The sequence below is a fragment of the Oncorhynchus keta genome, chromosome 14, assembly GCF_023373465.1.
Source record: "Oncorhynchus keta strain PuntledgeMale-10-30-2019 chromosome 14, Oket_V2, whole genome shotgun sequence".
In the NCBI taxonomy this organism is placed as follows: Eukaryota; Metazoa; Chordata; class Actinopteri; order Salmoniformes; family Salmonidae; genus Oncorhynchus; species Oncorhynchus keta.
Genome location: NC_068434.1, coordinates 69,668,583 through 69,686,186, shown reverse-complemented (window position 1 = coordinate 69,686,186; position 17,604 = coordinate 69,668,583). Strand labels below are relative to the sequence as shown.

The window sequence follows — 17,604 nt, the reverse complement described above, 5'->3', positions numbered from 1 at the left end:
TCAGTCATGGCCATTTTGATATTGGTGTTGTGGTCCTTGGAACTCTCAGGATAGTATTTACTGGTCTGTGACTAAAAAATATTTTTTAGTGCTTCTCCCATGGTGCAGTTCAGTTTGGTGTGCTCGTTACAGAGTGTTAAGGGACTATAGTGATGATGTTGGTGAGCTGTGAGACTAAAAGAGGACTGGCTGTGTCTGCATGAACACAGAGCTTCCTATGTGGTAGAGAGAGAGGGTCCCCTCAGACTGCTGCTCAGACAGAGCTCAGCCACCTCAGCATGGCACAGCCACAGCCGTTTACTCAGGACAGCCCTTTTCACTCGTTCACTGCCTCTTTTTAACCAACTCAACAAATCTGAATGGTAGGAAGCGCGCGCCTGAGGCCAGTCTCCACCCAAATAGAGGTCCTCAGCTGTATGGTAATCAGGCCCAGCCAGGAAAATGGCAGCGTTCTTCCCTCGCCAGCACCCCCGCGCCCCTCCTCCTCCTCCTCCTCCTCCAGACAAAGACTTGTTTGGACACCTGTTGAGAGCGCTGCAGAGATTAGCGTAGTGAGGAGGAGGGGGAGGGTTTGGGGGCAGTGGGTTAACAGAGGCCAACAGTGACTTGGGATCACATTCCATAAGAAAAATGGAAGATACACCCCCCGCCCCCGTACTGGTTTCCTCTCCTCCTCCCTTAGTTCCCAGAAGAGAACCAGATAGCTGAGTGGGGAACATGTGGTAAACTCCAGCGAGCATGGTGATGCAGCATGATGGGAGGAACCTGTTTCACAAGCAATATGGAGGGAAAATAAGGAAATGGTATGTCTTTGGAGTGGGTTTTGCCTTATATTGCTTCCAAATAGATCAGAGAAAGATATATCTAGAAGAGGAAGAAGAACCCTCGGAACATGACCATGGCTAACCCAAGAGAGAAAAGCAATCAGAAAGAAAAGAGAGAAGAGGATAGGTTTACCATCACATCACTGCATTCGTTATTATGAAGAGATTATACAGCAATGCAAATGTATGTTTGTGTTTCCCTTATCCTGAATATGAATTATGCATTTTGTTATGGTGAAGTACAGCACCAAAGCACCCCCCAGTGTCAGAACCGAGGGACTTGGGAACCATCATTAGTTCTCATAAACGGACTCCTGTACTGCAGCTCCACCTGTATATCCTGCTTTTAATATGAGGAAATATGATTGTTTAGCTCACCAGAAAGGTCAGGCATTGTGTTCAATTTGTCATGACAAGTGTTTAGAAAAACCTGTTGTGAAATCCAAGCCAAACATGCGTTTTTACAAGTGTTTTCAATGGACAGTTTTCCACCAAGGTTCTCATCATCGGCTTGTAGACTACAAAATCTCCCTCAAAGCTCTGAGCCAGGCTCTGGGAGGTTGTTATTTCTTTTTTGAACAGACAGCAACAGCATTCCATTTGTGAAGGTCAGTCTAAAGTGAAGTTGAACAACAAAGTTCTCTTTCTATCTCTCTCTGCTTTTCAAGTGTGAGATATCTGAGTCATAAAAGTATTCTCTCTGGTTGAATAGACATCGTTCCTTCCTTTCCAGGCTCATTCAGACCAGAACCCTCCCCTACAGCTGAACATGTACTGTCTCTCTCTCTCTCTCTCTCTCTGTGTTCTGACAGGGTGGTTCTCACCGGGATGAGGCTGGCAGTTTGATCAACAGTCACGGAGGGCCGCCCAGCGTGGGCTCCATGTCCAACATGTCCAGCATGTCCACCGCTGAACTCAACCACCAAGTGGAAACCTTCAGAGGTATGACATGACACACTCCCAACTTTACCCATGACCATCTCATCTCTGCACTACACAACGAAAATAACTACATGTGAAATGTCTGTTGTCTGTAAATGATTGGAGATTCCATTTGAACTGACTCTCTACCTTTATGTCTGCGTGTTGCAGGTCTGGCTGCAGGTCTGGCTGGTCAGGTGGCTGCAGCCCTGGAGCTGAAGGTAGAGAACCAGGACAGAGACGACATGCATGATGGCCACTCCTCCGACGACCTCGGCTCTGGAGACGAAAGCGACAAGAGAGACATCAAGACTCCCAGAGGAGGCACAAGGACAAGGCAAATGAACCTAATAACCACAAACATGAATCTTTCTGACCTTCTGTCTAAAACATTCCATTTTAGAATGTCCCTAAATCTCCCTGGAGCCCAATCATGTGAATAGCCAAAAACAATCAGCCTCAGTCTTACTGTTGCGCCTCTGGGCCTCTCTCCCTCTGCAGCAGCATCAATGAGGATGATGACAACCTGAACCCAGAGCAGAAGGCTGAGCGGGAGCGCGAGAGGAGGATGGCCAACAACGCCCGCGAACGCCTGAGGGTGCGAGACATCAATGAGGCTTTCAAGGAGCTGGGCCGCATGGTTCAGCTGCACCTGAAGAGCGAGAAGCCCCAGACCAAGCTGCTCATCCTGCACCAGGCTGTGGCCGTCATACTGAGCCTGGAGCAACAAGTCAGAGGTCAGCATTCCTACACTCTCACATGTAACGCACAAGAGTTATTACACCTCTTATGAAGAGTTATAACACCGCTAATGAAGAGTAATGACACACGTTAATCTGTTTCTATACACGCAGAGCGGAATCTGAACCCCAAAGCAGCCTGCCTTAAGAGGAGGGAAGAGGAGAAGGTGTCTGGCCATGGGATCTCTGGGGACCAGCAGGCCCACCATGGGGTCCACCCCGGCCTCACCGACACATCCAACCCCATGGGCCGACTCTGAGGAGCACACAGGTACAGTAGTACATCTCCATGGAGCACCATCCACACACTCTCACTCTGTCAGTAATAGCTGTGATGAGATACTACATGACTTACTTTATGAAGTATCAAAACAGTTATTCCTGTTTTTGCCCCTTCAGATCAACATGATCCAGATCAATTCTGTAAGATAGAGATGGTGCCCTTGCTTCCCAATGGCAGACAGGACTCACAGTTTGTGACACAAATTGGAGGCGACAGACCACTTGAAGCTAAACCCCAGACTAACGCAATCCTTAGATTGAAGAAAAGCCCAGTGTCCAGGTCCCTGTGATGACATCCAACATATTTCTGCCCACGAGAAAACTTCAGCACATATCACTGTCTGCAAGCAGCGTGTCGCATCTGAACAATCAGAGACTGTCGCGATCTCCTCCACCCTCCCATGTGGAAGTTTGCCTTGTGCCTAAACTGAATTGACGAATGCATTGTAACAGCAATTATGTTTATTTGTTTTGTATTATTTTTTTATATTTATTATGTTACTGAGCTGTAAAGTATATGTCTAAAGGGAAAGTTATGAATATGCTTTAAGAAGCCTGTGGCTTTTCAGTTGATCTACAGTTTGCCAGTGTCACTAGTATTGCCCAGCCCTTCTCCCTAGCCAGTCTCGGGCTAGCCTGAGCTAAGATTAAGATACTCAGGCTCCTGAGAAAGATACAAATTAATATATTCGGCAATTTAAAGTGATCTTTAGGGCCCAACTAAAAATAATTTGGCGGTATTTAGTACTAAAAGACTTAAGCATCCCATTTAGAAAAAGGACATATATTATTTATATTTTATTCATGCCGCAATGAACAGCATGTTTAAACCAAAACGACCTGCTCATGTGTCCGTTTGGTATAGCTCAGTCTTCATGTTACTGACATAATTAGAGGAAGAGGATTAGACATGAGTGGTGGGTATGAGCCCAGCTAAATAGTGTTCCACACATACACTAGCCTGAACACTATAAACTCTGTGTCACAGGTGACAGAAGAATGGCAAACTCTAGTTTCCCTGAAAGGTCAACTAAAGACTTATAAGGTGTTTATTATCAGGAGTGAGCAGTTCAAATACAGAAAGCAAACCATTTACAAACCTTAGCATTCCCTGCATATTTCTTAGTGTCTTAACTAAAGGAAAAGGGACTTCACTGCCTTTTCATTCCTATGCCATATAGTGTTAAATGTAAACAATGACATATTTCTGATAATGCAGTTTGCTTTCTATTATTACAGTATGGTCTCTGGTTAGTTGAACAGCCGTGGTCATGCTCTTTGTAATAGCCTAGCACTGTCTTATCAAAGATTGCTTAGTGAAAAAGTAGAATCAAAACGACGACCACAATATCACCTGGCCTGAATTACATTTTCACATAACTTTTTTTTTGTTAAAAATAACTAAAGAAAAAAAAGTTAAAAAAAAAAAACATTATTCAAAGTTATCAAAAGTTATATGTTTTTTATTTGTAATTGTATACAAATAATTTCTCTAGGCTTCATAGTAAAGCATATGATGTCAAGCGTGAAATAGCAGAGAGGAGTTCTAAGTTATTTAGAATGGCTTTGTTTTGATCCAAGCAGTGAAGTTACTGGTGAAGGAAAGGGAAGGGGGAGCTTTAAGAGTTCACATTCTGTTAAACATCACAAGCAGCTGGTCCTTCAGATAGGTATAGTATAATGATGAACAAACGCGGTTTTGAGCAGATTTTTTTTAATGTTTCAGGATGAAGAACAATGGTCACCACTTACATTTTTATCTGTGCGCATGCTTTACTTTCTTTAAAAAAAGTATTTTGGTCTTAACTCCTGGTTTTTATTCCATTTGTTTCCTTGTATACTGTCTTCCATTATTATCCACCTTTAAAACAAGGCTGCCACATCCAGAGACAAGTAGCCTATTCTGTGAAAATATAGTCATAGAACGAAGGATGCCATTGAGAACCACTCCAAGGAGTTTCTACATTTTTGGGGGGATTTTACAATCATTTTCTTTTTGTGATAAACTTGGAAACGTATTGTCGTGTTTTCTCTGACTGTATGTGGCCTTGTTCATCATTTCAGTATTCATGAGCTTGTATTCATGTTACTGGCAGACTCTGATTGAGGTTATAATGTATGTCACTGCCTGCTCTCTCATTTCCCCCGTCATTTTCTAATGTTCTGCTGTCTGTCTCTTTGCTCCTATGTTAGACTTTTCTGTATTCCCAGCTGATTTTCCTCGTATAATATATGAAAAAATAACAAAAATAAGATTTTAAAAAACAAACATTTGGCTTATTTTTCACTGTAGTTATTAGTCTTTTATACAATAATATTGTAAGAACATTTCTTGAATTCTAAATTTTACTCTTTCTAGATTTTTTAAATCGAAAGTTTTGAGTAAAAAGTTTCTTACTTTATTTTACTATATTAGATAGTAAAATGTATGGTTATTTACCATAACCTGACCATTATTATCCGAAACATACAAGTAGCCTCCTAAAACATAGTAGGATTGTAGCTGGCAGTCTAGTACATTGAGGTATTGTACAAGCTCAAATGTTATGACGGTGTGCTCTCCATCTTGATCTTCAGTCTCCATTGTTGGTGGATAAAAGATATGTACTTCTGTCCAAAAAGTCTAGGTATTGTTGATGCACATCAAAAACTAGCAGCAAGAAATCTAACTATCTGTCTCTGTAACAGAAAACACAGCATGTAAATAACATTTATGTAGCAATAAATGTGCCATCTTTTTTTAACACAATTGTGGATATATTTCGTTCTTTGGACGTCATCTTTATTTTCTGTTTCTCCACCTTTCATTTTTCAGTTATTTACATTCACTTTCGAATTGTGTGATTGTTTTATGAAATGATGTGCTGGTGGTGCATTTGGTTGAGCTCAATACAAGTACAGTCCCATGATGTGTTCACTCAAGTGAGCTACTGACGCAACAACCCTTCCCTGGTTTTCCCCCTCAGAAGACTTTTCTACAGTGGATCTTAGCCAAATGAGGAACTCTGTGCAAGAGTGTGTTTTATAGTATGTTACTAATTTTTAAAACAATATCAGTGGACCATTGTAGTCTGTATGGAATATATGTTTCTATTTTTAATAAAGTGTGATAGCAGCATATATTTAGTCCCTTTTTTCTAAAGGCTGTTTTCTTTTTGAAATTCATTTTATGGTCACTTACAGAATAACTTTGAGGGGGGTACTTTTGTATTGAGTATTAAGGCATCACAGAATAGACAACACATTTTGTCAAATTCAGCTGCTGTGTGCGTCATTTACACGTATGAAATACAATAAAAATGCCACACTTGTCATTCACAAATAAGAGCTTAAATGGAGCCCATTGCATTTAAACAAAATGTCAACAGGCATGCAGGTCAGTGCATCCTATAACATGAGGATATTTGCATGGACATTTGCAGAAGCATAGTGTTGGCTGTCCTCTCCTAACTAAGAACTCATATGCACATATTTGTGCTGTGACATCAGTGAGCCCTCCTTGTCCAATTATAAGACAGATTTAAATCCCAGAAGTTGTCTCAGTGACCCACCACATCTGCAGAGCATTATCCTTTTGTATGTGAGATTGTGAGACAATTCCTCACGGTATCCTGACAGGCCAGATCCAAGTTCAGAGCACTGACAGGGGTGACAGACAAGAGAAGATGCTGACTGCTGTAAAGTCTGTGGATCGCTTAAGTTATGCACTCTGTGTGTTTCTGCCTGTGTGCGTGGGTGTATTTATTCCTTCCTGCTTTTATCATGTCCGGGGGTGTTTATTTGCAGTCACCTAGAGTCATGGGCATGTTTTATATAAGAGTGGGACCACCTTGTTTGAAGGCTGACTTCCTGTGGCTCTGGCTGCCTGTGAGTGAGCCATGGTGGGCCTGCTGACAGATGAGTCCTGGCTCATGTCTCTGGAGCCAAACCACAGGGCCTACTGCCACGCAGTGGATCCCAATTCTATCTCTGTCTGTAGGTCTGTCTGTCCTTCTGTTGGTCTGTCTATTTGTTGATTGTTCCTTCCCACAGAATGATCTGTCTCCACTCCTCTTTTATTATTAAGTATCTCTTCTTCGGTACATTTTATTTTCTAAACCCAACGGACAATTTCCCCTCTTACATAGAAAGATGTTACATAAAAACATCAGCCACACCATCACAAGAGTCAAACTTGACCGTGACCTGACTGTATAGCCATTGTGTTCCATTGCCATTCTAGAACGCCTCCAGTTTCCCTCAGCCAGGGTCAGACAGCGCACTCTACTGAGCATGCTTGGAGGTCCCAGCTGCTGCACCTCGGAGGAGAACAGAGCCCCTATTGTGCAGCACTGTAACTAACACAACATAGCGCCAGAGAGTTGAGATTAAAGACACATATACAGTCCACCCACTCTCAGTCCTCTCACAGTCACAGAAATGAAAACACAGTGGGCCACAACAAAGGGAGGAGGCAGCTGAGGCCACAAATAAAATGTGGCTGATGCCCTTTGCTGTCCTCTAAACGAAAGAACTGCGATTTTAACGTTTATTAAAGTCCTTGTGTGAGCCATTGAAATGCCTACTCTGTGCCACAACAAGGACTGAGGGCAATTTTTTTTCTCTCTCTAAAGGTTCAGAGTAACTAAAGAATGATAATATTTTTTTTAATCATCAAGCTTCGGAACCAGGTGTAAAAAATAACGGGAAGTATTTTAATAGAAATATAAAAATAGCTGTTGTTATACTGTAATAACTCTGTAATGTGTTCTTTTATACCACTGTAATGTTCACAAAAATCAACGTCAACACTGCACATTTTTTTGCATTTCAATTTCAACACATTTGGGAGGTTTCTCGTAAATTGGACATCATCCTGTATAAAAATGCAGTATAACAGTGTATAACTGCAGCATTTACCCAGAGTAAACTCTGGGCAAATTGCATAGAGGTAAGTAATTATCCACTAGATGACGCTGTTGGTCTTAAAAATAGATTAGCAAATGGGAGTGGTCCACACGGTGCAGTGAATCCATATGCTTCAGTAAACAAACATTATCTGCGTACAAAAAAATAAAACCAAACAACAACATCCAAATAAACAAGTTATACTATTAATTGCGGACATTTTAGTTATAATTTCTTTTGTAGCTTTATTATAACCACAAATTCCTAGTAAGGCTAATGGAAAACCCATTAACTGGGCCTGAAGGATTTTGTAAAATAGCTCACCAACATTTTCATTTATGATTAATGAGAATGATATAGAACGTGATGGGCCCTGCCATATGACGTGTTCCATACAGTGTACATTTTAATTTTAATTCACAAATTGCAATCAACATCAGTATGGGCTATTCATATCAGCCACATCAGTGGCTCGCAACAGAGTATCTTTGATAAACTGATAAAGGGACACTTTGTCAAACAGGTTGACTGACAAAAAGTTGGGAGTGTTAAGGTTGACATTGTCAATCTGGTCCAAGATCAGTGTTTTGAGGTTTAGTGTTTGGTAGTAGGGTTTGAGATGGGCGGGTTTACAGAGTTCTTAGCAGGGGGCGGGGTATTGCAGAGCTTCAGGCGTCTCTAAACTGAACTGATTCAGAAAACATGACCTGCAACAAATAGATTTTGAACAATTCCGTGGAGTATGCCACTTAAACGTTTGTCCATCATTGAACAACTAATACGCGATTATTGTTCGTAAAGCGCAGCTGGTAAGTGACAAGTTTCTCGTCTTACACTTTTTGTTACAGTAGTCATTGAATGCGTCATAGCGTGGGAACTTTAGGTTACTGACTGGGCAGTGGCCGCTATAAACACATATATATGCAGATAAATTGTTTACTTGTTTGAAATAATCATCATGGAGAAAACTACATTCAAAATCGAGTTATTTCATGTTAATGTAAATAAGAAGTTAAACCACCTGTTGTACCCTAAACTAATGCATCAGTATAAACTTTTGAAAACTTTGCTTATCTTGCCCTTTTCCAATTAAAATATCAGTGCCATTTTTTTTACACAGTACTTCTATTCAGTCAATAGATATTAAAGAGGAATATGTTTGTATACAATTTATAAATTGTATAAATTACTTACAGTATTTAGAATTTGAAGAATTGTTGTATACTAAATGAATCTATTTTGCATTCAATTTTTTTTTTAATCAAACATGTTACACATTCTTTAATATCATATACCACATTCTGTAATATGAATAGATTAATTCATCTATTCAGTATGGAACAATTATTAAAACCATGCATGGCTAACTTTACCCAAGAGCAAATTCCTTGGAATAAAATGTCCACCTCTTTTCTCCTGGTTTTCCATTACTTGCTGTTATTTACTTGGTATGAATGCATGAGATCTACATGTCATAACATGCTATTAGTAACTGATATTCTTCCATAAATAATCTGTTTTATGGATTTTGAATTATGAATTACATCATATCTCTAAGGCTTAATAGCTCTCCCTGGAATATGAATAAACTCAATCTGTCATGACTACAGTAAAAATATCAAATCTGCCGTGAATGTAACTCTTTTCTATTCAGTTTTTAATCTGGAATCAAGGCAGTGTCCTAATGTGCTCTCCTATAGTTGTCTTTTACAGGCCTGAATGGTGTATTGTGATAACAACACACCCCCAGGATGTAGAGAACGAGCCAGTGCACTGCACATGTAGATTATTCTCATTTTTTTCTGTTCTCAATGTTTCCCTGGAAAGATCAAAGGCAGGGCCTTGACATCCTAACCCACTCAGCACTGACCTTTGGTCTGAGGTGTAGGGGGACCGTGGCTAGGGTAGTGCTCTAGTTATGGATTGCAGGGGAGAAGGGGGGAGAAATTGGCTCAGCAAGTGTTTCCTCCCTTGCAGAGAGTAACACAATGAGAGGAAACGAGCTGCACTCAAACCTCACAGCCCCTGTGTTGTTGGATACATGTGATACTTAGAGTGAAAGAGGCTATTGTGTCATCTTCTGCTGCTTTCTGTCCTCCACAGTGCCTTTCCTTTTGGATAAGGGGCTAACTTGGCCTCATTGTTCTCCCTTCCCTTCAATGGCTGGAAAGTATGAGGTTCTGTCCTCTGAGTATTAATAGAATCAGGAAGAGCCTGCTGCATCGCTTCTATATCAACATGTTGGTTCAGTTCTGTAGAGCAGTAGGCAACACTCGTTTTCAGTTTGAAAGAGTGATTTATTGAGATTTCCTCAAAGGCCTTGCGGGCATGTCTGTGCATTTCATTACAAAGTGACATTATCTGCTGTCACCTTTGTTTCCTTATCATAGCCCTCCCATCCCTATCACCATTTGTCCTGCTATTGTAACACCAGGCCATTCATGACATTCACCTATGTATTTGTTTGTTTGGGGGTGGAATAGGACATTATCAGCTGAGCCTACAGGACTCTGATAAGAGCCCATTGTCTATACAAACACATGGTGCCCACTGATGTCTGTGATGCTGTGTGTCTCTGCTGGCCTTCCTGTTAGCTGATACAGACTCTGTCCTCAGCTTCAGACTACACACTACTTGTAATCTGGCAGATAATTCACAAATATATGTCTTTACTCAGAAGACACTCAGATACTTGAGTCAAAGAACTTGATCCCTACTTTATCTGTGTGTTATAATGTGAATACCCAAAAGTATCAAGGTGGTCTAAATATTCAGTTACTTGTGTATATTTTTGGCAAGTATAGTAGAAAACAGTTGAACCTATCAGCACGAGTTCCTGTCCTCAGTGGTATAGTACCTCTCTTAATGCTGTGGTGTTAAGTGGGGTTGATGACAATGGCCCTGCTGTAGGTCTATTACCCTGCTCCTCCTATGGTTACACCGACCAGGGCCCTCTACAGGGACTGCGAATCACAGTGTATTGTACAAGGATTGGCAGAAGTTGGTTCAATAGTTTCACAGATAGACAGACACACACACACACACACACACACACACACACACACACACACACACACACACACACACACACACACACACACACACACACACACACACACACACACACACACACACACACACACACACACACACACACACACACACACATTCATTAGCAAAGACATTCAAGAAGGTTACTGTATAGGCTACAGCTACGCACAGTCATGGGATTTCCAGGTGTAATGTGACATATCGTCGGAGTCTGTCACTAAGCTGTAATACCATATTGTTATTGTCAGGCCATTAGACCTGTTTACACCTTTATGTGCAGTAAATATTCATTCACACCATGTTTAAAATTATTAATTTATGCCTGTTAATAACAGCCAATTACAGCGCATTAAGATGCCAGTTAGTAACCTGCTTGTTATGGTTTCGTACACAGTACCTGGTCATATTTGCCCTTCAAAAGAGTGTAGCAAATGTTGATTCACTGTTTTTCAAGTTCAGTGTGTTGATAAAGACTGGGCTCTCTTATGTTATTTTAGGGCAGTGCAGTGTCTCACTCCTTCATTTAGCAGGAAAAGGGAGTACCTAGTCAGTTGCACAACTGAATGCATTGAACCACATTTAAACCCAGCCCATCTGAATCAGAGAGGTGCTGGGGGCTGCCTTTTTCGGCGTCAACGGTGCCCGGGGAGCAGTTGTTGTTGGGGGTTAACTGCCTTGCTCAAGGGCAGAATGGCAGATTTTGCCACCTTGCCGGCTCGGCAAACCATCAACCTTTTGGTTACTGGCCCAAAGCTCTTAACTGCTAGGCAACCTGTGGTGGAGCTGAACAGTTAGGGTGCTCTCTGTGGAACCACTCTCTACCACAGAGACCATTAAGTACAGAAAAAAGGAAAATTAGACCAGATGACATAATCAAATGTTGTGAGGCTTTAACTCTCATTAGCAGGCCATGGAGCAGTGAAACATTTGCTGACGTTATTAAATCTGATGGCATCTCATTTCTGACTAAATCAGATTGTCCTTTTTTGCAGAGGTGGGCCTGATCCAGGGAGAGGGATTTATTATCTTGCTCATTTCCTGATGGAGTCGTACAGAGTCAATCAACCGGCCCGCTCTTCCAGGCCTCACAATGGAGCTGGCTCCTATGGCCTCAGCATTAGGGTCCAGGGGATTGATGGACACCCGTACGTGGTGCTGAACAACCAGGACCGTGGGTCCAACTCCTATACAGATCCTAATAGTAACGGCTACAATGACACACAGGGCTCCTTTATTGACAACTACCATGAGTATGATTTCAAAGGAAGCAGGGAGGCTGTTTCTGACAGCCCCTTTGTTGAGTACAGGTCCCAGAAACAGATGCAGTTTGGGGGCTCTCACAATGGAGTCACAGAGCAGGGGAAGAAGCCAGCGTCCACCCTGCTGAACTTCCAGAGACACCCAGAGATCCTCAAGCCTTATGACCCAGAGAACAACACCTTGAACCTGGATGGTAACCACAGCCTGCCTCCCCGGCCGATGTCCCTGGCGGAGACTGGGAGCACCTACCAGGGCTCTTCTCCCAGATCCACCTCCCCAGTAGTCGCCCATGCCGGGTCATCCAGCCTGGATCATAGGAGGAGTCCTGCCCTGCAGGAGAGAACACAGCCCCAGCCCAAGCCCCAACCCCAGCCAGCCCCCTCTAAGCCTCAAACCAAACTAGTCCAGTCTCAATCCAAGCCTCAAGCCCAGCTGGCTCAGCCACAGTCTAAGACTCAGACCCAGGTGGCCCAGCCCCAGTCCAAACCCAAGTCTCAGCACCTGTCCAAACCCCAACCCCAGTCTCTGCCACAATCTAAACCCCAGTCTCCACCCCAGTCTCAGTCTTCACCCCAGCCCCAGCTGCCCCAACGTGTCCCCATAACCCAGCCCTATTCTGTGTCCAGCCCTCCCAGTGAGCAGACTAAGGCTTCCTGCCGGTCCGCCAGCTCCATTAGCAGTGCCAACTCTAGCCTGGAGCGCAGCCACCATGAGCCAGACATCCTCCCCCTGCGCAGAGTTGACTCTAGCGGCCCCGTGCTGCAGTCCTCGTCCCGCTCCCGCCACTCCTCTACCTCCTCTACCGACCAGCTGGAGGCGCTGTACGCAGATACCATCAACCGCCACCAGAACCGACGCTACATCCCCTTCCAACCCGGCACGGGCCGAGACATCGACACAGGCTCCATCCCCGGCGTGGACGAGCTCATCGGCAAGTTTGACGGCAAAGATGGTGGTCACCAGCGACGGGGCAGGGCGGGCCGCAGGAACAGGATCAATCCAGAGGACAGGAAGCGCTCTAGGAGTGTGGACAGCGCCCTTCCCTTTAGCTTCCAGGGAGAGTCGGAATACATGGATGCGTTTAGCAAGAACCAGGGGAGGTCCACGGAGCACGTCCTCCGCCCCTCACAGCTGCATCTGCAGAAGGTGTCTGGGAGAAAAAACTCATGGTTGACAGCGGTGGAGGGGAAGCCAAGTGCCAAAGCTTCGGCCTGTGGTAGCAGTGCTCCAGGCTCCCCTCAGAGCATGACCTCTAAAGCAGCAGGCTCCATCCAGGGGTATAAGGCGGTGCTAAATCGCTCCTCTACGTTACCCCTGGACAGTACAGATGCTGAGGATGGTCAATCTTCACCAAGCACAAAGATTTTAACAAGTGTGGCTACAACCTCTCTATCCATCCCTTCCTCTAACTTGGGCAAGAAGCCTAATGCAGAGATGGATGTGCAGGTAAACAATACATTATTTATGATTACAGTTAGGTTAGTTATTTAACTAATCATTCTCTATTACTGCATAGCTGCATGTGAAAGTATCTGTCAGAACTCTGATGGCTCTCTGTTTCTTTCCTCTTGCATCCAGGTGACACCTGATCTTTTGAAAGGTCAGCAGGAGCTTTCACAACAAACACATGAAGAGACTGCAAAACAGATTTTGTTTAATTACCTCAAGGATGGGTGAGTTTTTACCTCACTGATGTAATGTTCCTGGTTCACTTTTTATCGCAGAACATTTTCCAGTTTTACAGAAATGTCTATTATATTGAAAGGGTATTAATGGAATAATGTTTTGTATGAATTGCTAATACATTAATACACTAGTAGGCAACATTATGATACCATGAGTATCACTTTCACTATGCAGCGGGCAGTAAACTGCACAGTCTAAACATAACATGTGCCAAGTTACACTCTTAAAGCTGCGATATGTAACTTTTTGGGCTACCCCACCAAATTCACATAGAAATTCACATAGAAATATGTGTTATAACGCTGTCATTCTCATTGAAAGAAAGTCTATGAAACGGTAGATCTGTTCTATGTGCGCTATTTCTATGCTCCCCATTCTAGAGTTTTGTTTTTGCCTTTTTTACTTTTGGTTTTGTACACCAGCTTCAAACAGCTGAAATTACAATATTTTTGGGTTATGTAAAAAAAAAATAACAGTGGTTTAGATGGACAATGATTCCATACAGTATACTTGCTTCTTTTGCCACATAAACTGAAATTAAGCAAACTATTAAACATTTTGCAAACAGGAAATGTAGGAACTATTTCTGCATAGTGCATCTTTAAGGAAAGCATCATTTGAAAAGGAAAATGCCCCATGGGAGCACTGAAATGTTTTTGATTTGAGTCTGACTGTTTGTGATAAAAGGGAAGGAATTTATACTCCCATTCAGTCTCCACCTCCATATCTAAGCTGTGGTCGATGCAGCTGCTTAGTGGTGTTCGTTGCTCTTCCCATTTCTCTTTCTCCCTGTCTCTCTCTCTCCCTCTCTACTGAGGAATGTAAGGTATCAACCCTGCTCTGCTCATCACCTGATTCTTGATGTTCACCGTTCACCCCATGCTATAAATCCCATCACTTACAGTAAGGGGAAATGGAGGAGTTATCGGTGGGAAGCATCTCAGATTAGTATCTCTGTCACGCCTTGGTCTTAGTATTTTGTGTTTTCTTTATTTATTTGGTCAGGCCAGGGTGTGACATGGGTTATTGTGGTGTGTTTTTTGTCTTGGGGTTTTGTGGGGTGTCTAATTAGTCTATGGCTGCCTGAGGCGGTTCTCAATCAGAGTCAGATGATTATCGTTGTCTCTGATTGGGAGCCATATTTAGGCAGCCATATTCTGTGAGTGTTTTCGTGGGTGATTGTTCCTGTCTTTGTGTTTGCACCAGATAGGGCTGTTTCGGTTTTCACTTTTCTTTATTTTGTAGTTTCCGCTTGTATTGTTTTTTCCTTCATTAAAATTATATAATGAATCATCATCACGCTGCATTTTGGTCCGATCCTTGTTCTACCTCTTCATCAGAGGAGGAGATAGAAGAACGCCGTTACAGAATCACCCACCACAAATGGACCAAGCAACGTGGTAACAGGCAACAGCGGCAGCAGGAGCAGCGCGACAAGAATTTCTGGACTTGGGAGGAAATCCTCGACGGGAGAGGACCCTGGGCTAAACCAGGGGAGTGTAGCCGCACCAAGGTGCAGCGAGAGAGGGACTGGACATGGGAGGACGAACTGGACGGTGAAGGACCTTGGGCTCAGCCTGGAGAATATCGCCGCCCCAAGGAAGAACTGGAGGCGGAGAAAGCGGAGAGGCGCTGGTATGAGGAGGCAGCACGGCGACGGGGATGGAAGCCTGAGAGTCAGCCCCAAAAATGTATTGGGGGGGGGCCTCACAGGGAGTATGGCTATGCCAGGTAGGAGACCTGCGCAAACTCCCTGTGCTTACCGGGGGGCTAGAGAGACCGGGCAGGCACCGTGTTATGCTATGGAGCGCACAGTGTTTCCAGTGCGGGTGCATAGCCCGGTGAGGTTCATACCAGCTCTTCGTATTGGCCGGGCTAGAGTGGGCATCGAGCCAGGTAAGGTTGGGCAGGCTCGGTGCTCAAGAGCTCCAGTGCGCCTGCACGGTCCGGTCTATCCAGAGCCACCTCCACACACCAGTCCTCCGGTGGCAGCTCCCCGCACCAGGCTTCCTGTGCGTGTTCTCTATCCAGCTCCACCAGTGCCAGCACCACGCATCAGGCCTACAGTGCGCCTCGCCTCTCCAGCGCTGCCGGAGTTTCCCGCCTGTTCAGCGCTGTCGGAGCCTTTCTCCTCTCCTGCGCTGCCGGAGTCTCCCGCCTGTTTAGCGCAGCCAGAGCCTTCCTTCTCTCCAGCGCTGCCGGAGTCTCCTGCCTGTTCAGCGCAGCCTGAGCTGCCAGTCTGCATGGAGCAGCCTGAGCTGTCAGACTGCATGGAGCAGCCAGAGCTGCCAGTCTGCATGGAGCAGCCAGAGCTGCCAGTCTGCATGGAGCAGCCAGAGCTGTCAGTCTGCATGGAGCACCCAGAGCTGCCAGGTTGCATGGAGCAGCCAGAGCTGCCAGTCTGCATAGAGCTGCCAGTCTGCATAGAGCAGCCAGAGCTGCCAGTCTGCATGGAGCTGCCAGTCTGCATAGAGCAGCCAGAGCTGTCAGTCTGCATAGAGCTGCCAGTCTGCATGGAGCAGCCAGAGCTGCCAGTCTGCATGGAGCAGCCAGAGCAGCTAGATCCGCCAGTCAGCCAGACTCTTCCAGATCTGCCAGTCAACCAGACTCTTCCAGATCTGCCAGTCAACCAGACTCTTCCAGATCTGCCAGTCAACCAGACTCTTCCAGATCTGCCAGTCAACCAGACTCTTCCAGATCTGCCAGTCAACCAGACTCTTCCAGATCTGCCAGCCAGCCAGGATCTGCAAGAGCCAACTACCTGCCTGAGCTTCCTCTCAGTGCTGAGCTTCCTCTCAGTGCTGGGCTTTCCTCAGTGCTGGGCTTCCCCTCAGTGCTGAGCTGCCCCTCAGTCCCGAGCTGCCCCTCAGTCCCGAGCTTCCCTCAGTCCCGAGCTTCCCCTCAGTCCCGAGCTTCCCCTCAGTCCCAAGCTACCCCTCAGTCCCGAGCTGCCTCAGTCTCGAGCTGCCCCTTAGTCCCGAGCTGCCCCTCAGTCCCGAGCTTCCCCTCAGTCCCGAGCTTCCCTCAGTCCCGAGCTTCCCCTCAGTCCCGAGCTGCCCCTTAGTCCCGAGCTGCCCCTCAGTCCCGAGCTGCCCCTCAGTCCCGAGCTGCCCCTCAGTCACGAGCTGCCCCTCAGTCCAGTGGGGTTCTGGGTGAGGACTATTAGGCCATGGTCGGCGGCGAGGGTGGATTATCCCAGGACGCGAGGGGGAGGAACTATGACATTTATGGAATGGGGTCCACGTCCCGATCCGGAGCCGCCACCATGGACAGACACCCACCCGGACCCTCCCTATGGTTTTGAGGTGCGTCCTGGAGTCCGCACCTTAGGGGGGTTCTGTCACACCTTGGTCTTAGTATTTTGTGTTTTCTTTATTTATTTGGTCAGGCCATGGTGGGACATGGGTTATTGTGGTGTGTTTTTTGTCTTGGGGTTTTGTGGGGTGTCTAATTAGTCTATGGCTGCCTGAGGCGGTTCTCAATCAGAGTCAGGTGATTATCGTTGTCTCTGATTGGGAGCCATATTTAGGCAGCCATATTCTGTGAGTGTTTTCGTGGGTGATTGTTCCTGTCTTTGTGTTTGCACCAGATAGGGCTGTTTCGGTTTTCACTTTTCATTATTTTGTAGTTTCCGCTTGTATTGTTTTTTTCCTTCATTAAAATTATATCATGAATCATCATCACGCTGCATTTTGGTCCGATCCTTGTTCTACCTCTTCATCAGAGGAGGAGATAGAAGAACGCCGTTACAATCTCTATGGTGTACTTCCAGGTTTAAGATAGATTAACTGGTAAGAGTAATCATGATACATGATGGTTTATATTGTTAAATAGTAAGATGAGGCGCTAGACAGTTTTGTTGTTGTTCAGTACCAAGCTACACCAGCTGAAGCTTACTATAGCGTAGCTGGTTTCACTCTCTGAAAGTTTTATAGCTAGACTAGGTTAAAAGG

General features: G+C 44.8%; 2 protein-coding genes across 5 annotated transcripts in view; both read left to right on the top strand.

The window, feature by feature from the left end:
- Positions 1-5,887, top strand: part of LOC118378436 (transcription factor 12-like) — a 99,092-nt gene extending 93,205 nt beyond the window's left edge. For all 4 annotated transcript variants that reach the window (XM_052462287.1, XM_052462288.1, XM_052462286.1 and 1 more), the window contains 5 exons: positions 1,637-1,766; positions 1,917-2,082; positions 2,247-2,482; positions 2,600-2,756; positions 2,885-5,887. In XM_052462287.1, the coding sequence (XP_052318247.1) occupies positions 1,637-1,766; positions 1,917-2,082; positions 2,247-2,482; positions 2,600-2,745 (678 nt within the window). In that variant the 3' untranslated portion in view covers positions 2,746-2,756; positions 2,885-5,887. The remainder of the gene's footprint in view (positions 1-1,636; positions 1,767-1,916; positions 2,083-2,246; positions 2,483-2,599; positions 2,757-2,884) is intronic.
- Positions 5,888-8,308: 2,421 nt separating this feature from the next.
- LOC118393880 (cingulin-like protein 1) overlaps positions 8,309-17,604 on the top strand; it is a 36,808-nt gene continuing 27,512 nt past the window's right edge. Inside the window, exons 1-3 of the mRNA XM_035787038.2 lie at positions 8,309-8,463; positions 11,698-13,411; positions 13,544-13,638. Coding sequence (XP_035642931.2) covers positions 11,747-13,411; positions 13,544-13,638 — 1,760 coding nt within the window. The 5' untranslated portion in view covers positions 8,309-8,463; positions 11,698-11,746. The remainder of the gene's footprint in view (positions 8,464-11,697; positions 13,412-13,543; positions 13,639-17,604) is intronic.